Here is a 12,089-nt window from a genome sequence, read left to right on the forward strand (position 1 = left end):
ACTGGATAGGTCATTCAGCCCACAAAATTTTGCCCATCTTAATACCAATTTATACTCAATGTCCTCCTCCTGCGTTTTCAGAAGACTTTTGACAAGGTGCCACACATGAGGCTGCTAAAGAAGATAGGAGCCCACAGTATTACACGAAAGATACTAGCTTGGATAGATGATTGGCAGGAGGCAAAGAGTAGGAATAAAGAGAGCCTTACTAGCTGGCTGCCAGTGACTAGCGATCTTCTGGAGAGGTCAGTGTTGGGTCCGCTACTTTTCATGACATCTCTTAATGATCTGGGTGATGGGATTGATGGCTTTGCAGTCAAGATGATACCAAGATAAATGGGGGGGGGGCGGGGTTGCAGGTAATGTTGAGGAAGTAGAGAGGCTACAAAAGGATGTGGACAGGTTAGGAGAATGGGTAAAGAAGTGTCAGATGGAATACAGTGTAGAGCAGTGTATGCTCATGCATTTAGGTAGAAGAATAAAGGTGTAGACCGGACAGCAGCAAATTCAGAAGTCAGGGGTGCAAAGGGACCTGGGAGTCCCAGCACAGGATTCCCTAAATGTTAACGAGCCGGTAATAGGAAGGCAAATGCAATGTTAACATTAATTTCCAGAGAACGAGAGTGCATGTGCAAGATGTAGTGTTCAGACATTATAATGCATTGGTCAGATTGTACTTGGAGTATTGTGAGCAGTTTTGGGCCCAAATATCTAAAAAGGGATATGCTGGCATTGGAGAGTTCTGAGGAGGCTTACGAGAATGATTCCAGGAATTAAAGGGTTAACATATGTGTTTGATGGTTCTGGCTTGTTCTCACTGGAGATTAGAAAAATAAGTAGGGATCTCATTGAAACTTGCCAAATATTGTAAGGGCAAGACAGAGTTATCATGGAGAGGATGATTCCAATAGTGGGAGTGTCTAGAACCAGAGGACACAGCCTTTGAATAGAAGTATATCCCTTTAGAACAGAAATGAAGGGGTCAGAGGGTAGTGAATCTGTGGAATTCATTTCCACAGATGACCGTGGAGGCCAAGACATTGGGCACATTTAAAGTGCAGATTGATCAGTTCTTGATTAGTAAGGGCATCAAAGGTTATGGGGAGAAAGAAGGAGATTGGGTTGAGGGGGAATAATCAAATGGCTAGACAGAGCTGATGGGCCGAATGGGCAACTATGTCACATGGGGCAAGACGACAGTTGGTGTTAGGGCAAGGTGAAAATACACAAAAAAAGTCACTGAGAAGAAGTAGCATATTCAGGGGGAAGAAATGCAAGGAACTTTACAAATAACTTAATCAAATGGATACAATAGATGCATGTATTTAATAAACCAATTTCTCTATTGGTAGTAAAATGGCCACAAGTAGTGAACTGTCACCGCACTGAGGAGGGGATGGGTTGCGAAGTAGTTTATTATTGGCCTTTAGATGTGATGTCATACATGCGAGTGCACCAGAAACTAGGAACAGGAGTGGGTTACTTGGCCCTTCAAACCTGCCTTGCCATTCAATAAAATCAAGGCTGATCTGCCCCAGTAGGTAGAGTACTGGAGGGAGCTTGAGTAAAACATTAACATTGGCATGGACTGTTTGACTGGCATGGTTCATACTGTAGCTTCTCTAACAATGGGAGAAATGCATACTTATTTGTTATTACAAAACATGTGAGCCTATTGGTAGGTGCATGCGCACCCCACCTACCCTAACATTCAGCTCTTTGGAATTAATACCAAGAATTCAGTGACAACACCACATCATGAATACTACATTCTGTAACTGCCGTTCCCTTGTACTACTTTGGTTTTGAAAAGATCTGTATGGATGGCATTCCAAAACAAGGTTTTTCATTACATCTTGGTACATGACAATCATAACCAATTAGTAATTAGCCAATGATTGGAAGCAGAGCATTGGATATCCATTAAGCAACCTATTGTACAGCAAATTAAATCACCGATTACTCATAAAACAGAGGGTAAAGAAATGAAGGAAAGAGAATCTACAGCAACTTCTCTCAATAAGAGCAGGGTAACTTCCTTAGGAAAATGAAGAGTACATTTCCTTGGCATAAGACAGATCTTCATCACTTACAACAATATGATCATCAAACCTGAGTGGCTGTGGAATGATTGAACCACTTCCATGCTCATAGCACTTGTACTGTACAGAAATATACGAGGTAACATTGTCCCAGGAAGGAAAACCACCTGCACCACATGTACAAAATAATTTTTAAATCTTTATTTAATGAAAGAAATCTTTCAGTGTGTCAAATATGAAATTGAATATACAAAAACTTTACATTGGTTCTGCAAACAAAGAGAAAAAATAAAATCCTTAACTAGGAAATCCTAGCCGCACTTCTCTGCATGACATTGATAGAGAATGGAGGGAGAAAAGCTTATGGTAGCTGATGGTTGCACAGGATACTGTGCCAGAGTCACTCATTACACAGGAGTTCAGAATAAAAATCTACACAATGTTCTTCTGAAGAACCCAACTAGACCGCAACCCAACTTCTCTTTAAAAACAATGAAATGAAACAAACTAGTTACTGAATCGAATCTTGGTAGCCCTTGCCCACCCGCCCAAAAATCTGATAGCTCACGTCCACAGTCAAATGAGGGTCAATGAAGAATTATTCGATGTTAACAGATCACACAGTTTTCACTCTCATACGGAGCTGCCGATGATCTCTACGTTCTTTGGCTTAGTACACCAACCCAATGTAATAGTACTACATTCCTGAAGTATACCCCACAACCCGTTTATCAACCCCACCCCCTTTACTTCAGCCCAACCCAACCCAACAATTTTACATTTAAAATAAGAAAAGAAACTCGGAATATTGTTCCCTTGTAAAAAGCATGAAGTTTCAGTTTTGAAATCTAGTTACTGGTTCTGGCATAAAGTTTCTAAGGTGGCAAAAAAATTTACAACATTCCAGGGTCTTCTGAGTCCAAGATCTGTCGCATTAAATAAATTGTCTACCCACAACGGCGTCAAATGAAATCATTCAGCTCTGCTTCCAGCGCTGCTGCCATCTCGTCAGCTTCCGAGCTGCTGTCGTCCTCGTTGCTGGAGAGCTTGCTGGAATCGCTGGCAGCTCCATCTTCCTCTAACTTACGCTTACAGCCCCTGCAGCAATAGAAAATAGGGCACATTACAGACAGAGAATTAATATAAACATACACCAGCCTCTTCCAGGGTTTCCTGGAGAAAAGGGGAAAGAGAGGAGGGAGAAAGAGAAACACTGGCAAATCAGTTCAGAATAAAAACACAGAAAGAAAAGGGAAAGAGAGGGCCGGAATGGGGGAAGGGAGCTGGAGGCAGGAATGGGAAGGGGGTGGGGGGGGGAGACAGAGACAGACAATGAATTTCACTGAAGAGTGCAGGGTGACTGAGGTTTATTACTAGTGATTCTTCCCCCAAATCAAAACCTGTTTGGATTAAAGAAGAAATTTGTCTTTCCCTGCAGACTTTAAAGGTCTGCAAGATTATTGTTCAGCAGTTGGACTCACTACGTATAGTAAAACTCAATAACCTTTATCTGATCATTTTGAAATTGCACTGGTTGTGAGTCAAGCTCACCTGGTGATATTTGTTGCTCTCCCTTTAAACTCAACAGGTTTCCTGTTGCTATACTCTCTTAAAACTCACTGGTTCTACCGTGCGACATCCAAAAAAAAAGTGAACTAAATGTATGGTGGAACATCCAAGACTCTGGAAAATCTGCTGATTTCACATTACCAAAGTTCCAAGTGCTCCAAGTTAATTTGTAAATCGTATATTATTGGCACATGTTCAAAGTAAATCTTATTATCAAAGTACATATATATCACCATAAACAATCTTGAGATTCATTTTCCTGTAGGCATTGTCAACACATCTATAGAACAGTAACTATAACAGGATCAATGAATGACAACCAGTGTGCAGAAGACAACAAACTGTGCAGATGAAAATATAAATAAATAGCAATAAATAATGAGAACATGAGATGATGAGATTAAAGTGAGATCATTGGTTGTGGGAACAGTGAGATACAGTGGAGAAAACTTTATTTGCATTCTATCTAGACAGATCATTCCACCCATGAGTACACTGAAGTAGTACAGAGGGAGAGAGAAAACAGAATGCAGAATATAGTGGAATATGGTGCTATAGTTACAGAGAAAGTGCAACTCAAGTAGACAAGTGATAGGGTCATGTCAAGGTACATTATGAACTCAAGAGTTCATCTTTAATACACAAGAGGTCCAATCAAGAGTCTGATAACAACAGAATAAAAGCTGTCCCTGAGCCTGGTGGAATGAGTTCTCAAGTATTTGGACCTTTTGCTCAATGGGAGGGGTGAGAAGAGAGAATAAATGAGATGGTGGAAGGGATCCTTGATTATGTTGGTAGCTTTCATGAGGCAACAGGAATTGTCCATGGAGGGAAAGCTGGTTTTCATGATGGACTGGGCTGCGTACAAATTTCTTGTGGTCTTGGGAAAAGCAGTTGCCAAATCAAGACGTGATGCCTCAAGATCAGATGCTTTCCATTATACATCTGTAAAATTAACAGATACTCAGTTCTGAAAGAATTCCATCAACCTTGAACCAAGTGTGCAGACAAAGCAGCAAATGGTGGTCAAGATCTACCATTTATCAATAGATGCTGGGGAGATGTTCCTCCCTTTAGCCCAGTGCTGTAAAGCTTTGAAGTTATTAACAATGGATAAAACATGTGCATAAAACTTACAAAATATTTTTCTTACATATATATGTTTCTAAATATATTGGGCATATTTAAGGAGGAGATGGAAAAATGGCCAAAAGATCAAGGAATTGAAAGTTATAGAGAGCCTGGCAGAGAGGAGTTGAGGTCAGCATAGATTAACCCTGATCAGACTGAAACCTCCTCCAAGAGGACCACAACCTTGTTGCGGCTTGAAGGCCGTGTGCCTCAATGGCCCAGAGAGTTACTTTGGCTAGAGTCAAGGTGTTATGTTTTGGCTCCTGGTAGGGTCACCCATGCCAAACAGGTAGAGGTAGAGGCCAGACTAAGAGTGCTCTACCGGTACTCCATTGTTATGGAAACAGCAAAGAAGAATCCTTCTGCATCTGAGTGCGATGCTACTCCAGATTCTACACATGGAACCTGCATGACTGACAGTAGTGAAAACTGAGAGGAAGCTACTGACATGATGAACACCAACAGAGATGGAGGATCTTCATTGCTATACTAAAAATGCCAGTGGGTAATAACAGACTGAACCATGGGATAAAATTGAGGGGCCAAACAGTCTGTTCTATTCATTTTTTCATGTGTTTTTAATCTATACTGGATCTACACAGGAGAAGATCCTCCTTTCCAGTGTGAGCGATGTCTTCTGTTGGCATTTCAATGTGTCTGAGTACAATGCAGAGGCCATCTCAGCAAACAGCCTTCCGCAGTCATAAAATGGCTTTAACAGATGGTGAGGACTCACTCCCGTCCACCAGTCTCATCAGGTATTAGCATTAATATTTGGATATGTCTCTGACAATCATAAATAGTAGTGTCTTCTTTAAAGGAAACTTTCTTTTACATTTAACTCTACAACAGATTCACAAGTGAAAATAAAAAGATCTGCAGGTGCTGGAATTCTGAAATAAAAATAGAAAATACTGGAAAAGCTCAAGAAGTCAGGCAGCATCTGTGGGAAGAGAAGCAGCTAGTGCATCAGGCACAATGAAAAGCTAATTGAAAACACCAAACTCAACTTAACTAACTAAATAAATAGTCCTGATGCAGAGTTTCAACCCAAAACATGGTCAATCCTGTTGATAAACTGATTGTCCTTGATCTACAGAGTTCCTCAAGCAGATTGTTTGTTGATCCAGATTCCAACATCAACAACCTCTTGTTTCTCCAATGAAAACCTGTCATCCTGGTGGTTGATGTTCCCTCTCCAGTTCAACAGGAGTAGCCAGGCAGGCATCAGGTTTAAGCCCACACAGAATCAGCAGGCAGATTTCACACCCTCCGAACTAAGGAAGTTCATGTTGTACCATTTGGTTCCATCAGCACAGCTGATGCCTCCTGAAACTTGAGCTGATGCAGCTATGGAAGCTGGAATTACCATCAGGATAGGCATACATGTGATGGATTGAACACTGGGCTCAAGTGGAATTATCTGGGATAGTAGGATTCCAGCTCATTTGGGTTATGAGCAGAAAATGATGGAAATACTCCACAGGCAGCATCCATAGAAAGGGAAACAAGGCACAGAACTGTACAACACAGGAATAGGCTGCTTGGCCCACAATACTATGCCAAATTAATGAAGGTTATGACACCTAATCCCTTCTACCTGCCCATGGTCCATATCCCTCCATTCACTGTATTTCCACGTGGAACCTTTTAAACACCTCTGCCTCCACAACCATCCCTGGCAACACTTTTCAGGCATCTCTCTGTGTAAAGAAAATCTGCCGCATTAATCTCATTTGAAGTTTCCTCCTCTCACCTTAAGTGCCTACCCTCTAGAATTAGATATTTTCACCAGAGGGGCAAAAAAAGATACCAGCTGTCTTCTCTATGACTAAAAACTTTTTGAACTTCTGTTGGGCCTTTCCTCAACCTCATTACTCCAGAGAAAACAACCCATGTTTGTCCACTCTTTCCTTGTAGATTATACTTACTAATACAGGCAACATCCTGGTAAACCTCTTCTGTGCCCCCTCTCCAGAGTCTCCACACCTTTCCAATAATGGAGCAACCAGTACTGAATGCAATACTCCAGATCTGGTCCAATCACTGCTTTATAAACCTGCAATATACCTTTCCAAATATTGAACTCAAAATGGCTCAACTAATAAAGGCACCTTTTTAACCACCCTATCAACTTGTGCAGCCACTTTGAGTGCTATGGAGTTGGATTCCAAGATCCCTCTGCACATCATAAACAGAATTAACCTTACAGGTAACACAAGTGAATCTGCAGATGCTGGAAATAAATAAAAACACAAAATGCTGGCAGAACTCAGCAAGCCAGATAGCATCTATGGGAGGAGGTAGTAATGACGTTTCGGGCCGAAACCCTGATGAAAGGTTTCGGCCCGAAACGTTGTCACTACCTCCTCCCATAGATGCTGTCTGGCCTGCTGAGTTCTGCCAGCATTTTGTGTTTTTATTTTTAACTTTACAGATCCAGGACTTCTGGTCAAACGTAAACTGTTTTGGTTCCTTGCAGATTCTACTTAACCTGCTGAGTATTTCAATCTTGTTTTTGTTTTTTGTTTAAAATTTCAGATCACTAGAAGCTTGCAGTATTTTTGACATTAATGTGCTTTGCTTGTTGGCTTGTGTCATCTAACAGAGTCAGTCTTCAGTCATAAAGAGTAGCAGAGTGGGAACAAAAAGTCATTACTACTGTCATTTTCCACATCAGCATGACAATACTAAGGAACATCAGAACCAACTTTAGAAATGGATTGGTAACTCTTCTGTACTAATGCAAGGGGATAAGACTTTCCCTATAAGGGGGAATTTCACCTTGAATTAACAATGTGCACCATACCAACATCACAGTGCCACTGAAATTCTAGTCTAGTAATTAATCTTAGTCAAATGACTAACGTTTCCCTCAGTGGGCTGTTCCTGCCCAAAGGAATTCCTACCAACTTACAGATATTCAGTAATTTACAAGTCTAGTCTAAGCTTCACACAAAAAAAAGAGATCTATTATTTTTGGCAGTTCAATGGCATACAGAAGTAATTTTACTGCCTGTCATAATAAGTACAGGGTAAACTTATTCTTAAAAGTTTTACAGTAATATGGAACAGAAGGTCTCAACAATGATGGATAATACTGGAATACACTGCTCATCAAATTTGGGAAGAATAACAATTTTATTACTTTGAGACTTTGCGAACTGCTACTCATTGAGACTTACTACTATCCAATGAGATCATTTCCCTGTCTTCTTACACATCTTTGGTTATCTATTTCAGTGCTGGTATCAGCAGCTCCGACTGGATCAATTGCAAACACCTTCCACTGCCTGCACCTGGAAATGTTTCCCAAACTCACTTCCGAAAAGCTCGACAGTGCCACCTTTTACAGCTTCCCCAAGGGAAGTAGTTACCCTCCAATTGACCCTTAACAACTTTAGAACTTCAAGTGAATTATCATTTAAGCTTTGATATTCCTTGGAATTTAAAAGCTTAAATGATAATTCACTTGAAATTTAACCTGAGGAATCTGCAACTGTGCTCCTTTGAAGAACAAAAATGCAGGGTCCAAAATGAGAGGTCTGCTCAGACTTGATCTGAATCCTTTCTGAGCCCAAGTACATGAATTTTTGTTACCTGAACCCAATGTGTTCTGAACCCAAGCTCTACACAGAAATGCCCCCAATTCTGCCAATGTGGTTTGGCCATGTTGCAGGCTTCATCATTTTGTGCCCAGTCCTTTTGATAAAAAGGCCAAAACTTCCTTCTTCCTTGCGATTATATATGGAAACCTCTATGTTTTTAATAATACTTTTATAAGGTTTGTACTTTTTTTAACAAACTCGTGTATTTTTCACATTCACTAGTAGAAAGCAGTATAGCAGCTAAACTAACGGTTTATCACCTTTCTCATCTTTCACTGGCACATTACCCATATGATGTAATTGTTTTAATTATGTAGCCTATTAACAAATTCATTTCTATCTAAGGAATTTCTCTTATCTATAAAAGTGATAGATTTTTCAGAAGTACCATCTTTATTCTTTAGGCTCTACACCGCTTAGCATGTTTCTCAGCTTTTTATTTAGTTTATACTCCAAAATGAACTGAGATCGTTGAATTAAGACCACTCATCATTCTTGATTCCTGGAAGAACCCCAAGGATCAGAAATTAAACAGGGATTCAACAATTGCTTTTTGCCATTTTGAAAGTACTCAGTTCTATCTTTTTCAGATTCAGATTAGTCTGCTTTACTTTATTGTTACCAGGGAGCAACAAAATTCCTTGCTCGCAAGAAACTAAAAGTAAACAGTATATATGATAATAACATGTTGAGGCTGATGTCAGAACATCTTTCATGAGAGATGCATCAGGCCCTGATGGTGTACTGGCTTGTACTGAACACCTGTGCTGATCAGCTAGCTGGAGTATTCAAGGACATCTTCAGCCTCTCAATGTTGAAGTCCGAGGTTCCCACCTCTTTCCAAAGCACAACAATCATACCAGTGCCCAAGAAAAGCAGAGTGAGCTGACTCAATGTCTATTTACTGGTAGCACTACCATCTACCATAATAATGTTTTGAGAGGTTAGTTATGGTTAGAATTAAGTCCTGCCTGAGCAAGGACCTGAACCCACTACAAATTTGTCCTCTACCACAATAGATCTACAGTGAACACAATCTCACTCTGCTCTGGAGCACCTAAACAACATGGAATTTATATCTTGGATTTTTATGCCATGGTAATAAACTTCAACTATTGGTTTATTGGGATACTGAAAATCTTATGTTTGGATGTGTAGAAGGAAGATGGGAAAGGTTAATACATTGCATGGAATGATGCTGTGAGAAGGGGAATTAAGCTGCTGGTAAAGATGGAAAAAGTTTCTTTCTATTTATATCTACTCCATATAGTGTAGATTGGTGAACAACATTTCATTGTCTTCTCTCAACCAGTACCATTTCTCTTTCTCTTCATATAACCACAGAAATTCCCTTTGTTCTCTTCAACTACCCAGTCCCATCCACTTCTTTGTAACTTGCAAATTATCACTTCTAACTTTTCCTGGTTATGACAAAAGGTTTTTGATTCCAATGTCAGCTCCACAGATGCTACTCAACTTGCTGAGCATTTCTGTTATTTCCTGACTTTCATTTCAGATTTTCAACATCTGCAGTATTTCATTGCTTGAATCCTTGGAATCCCCTATCTAAAAGGACAGTGGAAACTCATTTACTGAGTTATTCAAAACAAGAGGTTGGTAGTATTTTGGAAAATATAGGAATCAGTGGAAAATGGGACGAGTGCGAGAAGGATCAGCCATGATCTCTGAGTGGTGGAGTCAGCAAGAAGGGTTGAAAAACCTGCTACTGTTTCAAGCTCTTATATTCCTAAAAGCATCAATCATTCTACCATTGTCAACAGCTTTCTATTTCAAAAGCTTTCAAAATCATGTAAATAATTCAGAAGGAGGAAGTTTGGGAAATGAAGAGGTTGAAATACAGAAAATGTGCACACTCCTTCAGTATCAAAATTAACAATAGATAATTGGGAAAGGAAGACAAAATGACTTACAACAGATTCAAGTAGAAAAAATGCTGGGGGTACTTAACAGACCGTGAAGCTTCTGTGGAGGGAGAAAATACAGCTCAATTTTGAGACTGGACACAACCTGCTGAGATCACAATATTTTCTCTTGATTTCAGATTTCCAGCATCTGCAAACTTTTGCACTGTTTCAATGTTGTATTAATTCCAGTAAATAATGATTAAATGTCAGTTTATGGAATGTTGTGTTCAAGGATGCAGTAACTATGAAAGTGTGCATTATGCGCCCAGATTAACTTTGAGAAATATCAGAAAAATTCCACTTGCATGATTTAAACACATTTCTCAAACAGAAGGAAGTAAGTTGCGTCTATAGAGCTTGTTTCATAAACTCAGCTATGTCTCTATTGATGTGATTTTAAAATGGAGTCTCCATTGTTTTCTGGGAAACATAACCAGCATCTCAAACACAGCAAGCACTATCTCCTCTAGACTTCTGTGAATTACAGTCAGGACAGAGCAGCCAGTACAAAGTACCCGTGAGGCCATTCCCCACGATAATAAATATACCGGCTTGGATACTGTTGAGGGGGATGACCTACCAGGGTCGGGGGCCGGGGGGGGGGGGGGGGGTGTGTGGAAGCTCTCTGGCACTGAGTCTGGTGCTGCGGCTCAGAAATGAAGACAGGTGTTGAGGACGGCAGTAGTGATAGGAGATTCCATTGTAAGATGAAAAGAGACGAGATTCTGTGGTTGCAAAACAGAGACCCAGATGGTATGCCATCTCCCAGGTGCCAGGGCCAGGGATGTCACAGATCGGGTCTACGGCATTCTAAAGGTGAGCAGCCAGAAGCCGTGTACAGTGTCTATAAAAAGTATTCACCCCCATCGGAAGTTTTCATGTTTTATAACATCGAATGACAGTGGATTTAATTTGGCTTTTAATTGACACTGATCAACAGAAAAAGACTTTCGTGTCAAAGTGAAAACAAATCTCTACAAAGTGGTCTAAATTAATTTTAATTATAAAACACAAAATAACTAATTGCATAAATATTCAGCCCCTTTAATATGACACACCAAATCATCACTGGAGCAGCCAACTAGGTTCTAGAAAGCACCTAACTAGTTAAATGGAGATCACCATGTTCAGTCAAGGTGTTTCAATTGATTGCAGTAAAAATACACCTGTATCTGGAAGTCCAATTGTTGGTGAGTCAGTATCCTGGCAAAAAACTACACCATGAAGACCAAAGAACACTCCAAGCAACTCCACAAAAAGTTTATTGAAAAACACAAGTCAGGAGATGGACACAAGAAAATTTCCTAGTCACTGAATATCCCTTGGAGTACAGTTAAGTCAATCACCTAGAAATGGTAGGAATATGGCACAATTGTAAATCTGCCTAGAGCAAACATCTTCAAAAACTGAGTGACCGTGCAAGAAGGGGACTAGTGAGGGAGATCACCAAAAGACCTATGACAACTCTGGAGGGGTTACAAGCTTCAGTGGCTGAGATGGGAGAGTCTGCGCATACAACTGTTACTCGGGTGCTTCACCAGTCACAGCTTTATGGGAGAATGGCAAAGAGAAAGCCACTATTGAAAAAAAACTCACATGAAATCTCAGAGTTTGCCAGAAGGCATGTGGGAGACTCTGAAGTCAGCTGGAAAAAGGTCCTATGATCTGAAAAACCAAAATTGAGCTTTCTGGGCATGAGACTAAATGCTACATTTGGCGTAAGCCGAACACCGCACATCATCAAAAACTCTCTGTCCCTACTGTTATGAATGTGGAGCAAATCTGATGGGCAGAAGGGTCCCGAATCGCCAATG

General features: G+C 40.3%; 1 protein-coding gene across 1 annotated transcript in view; it reads right to left on the reverse strand.

Moving 5' to 3' along the window:
* Nucleotides 1–2,221: 2,221 nt before the first annotated feature.
* Nucleotides 2,222–12,089, reverse strand: part of ctdp1 (CTD (carboxy-terminal domain, RNA polymerase II, polypeptide A) phosphatase, subunit 1) — a 324,193-nt gene continuing 314,325 nt past the window's right edge. Inside the window, exon 13 of the mRNA XM_059972529.1 lies at nucleotides 2,222–3,140. Coding sequence (XP_059828512.1) covers nucleotides 3,005–3,140 — 136 coding nt within the window. The 3' untranslated portion in view covers nucleotides 2,222–3,004. The remainder of the gene's footprint in view (nucleotides 3,141–12,089) is intronic.

The sequence above is a fragment of the Hypanus sabinus genome, chromosome 1 (genome assembly GCF_030144855.1).
Source record: "Hypanus sabinus isolate sHypSab1 chromosome 1, sHypSab1.hap1, whole genome shotgun sequence".
NCBI lineage: Eukaryota > Metazoa > Chordata > Chondrichthyes > Myliobatiformes > Dasyatidae > Hypanus > Hypanus sabinus.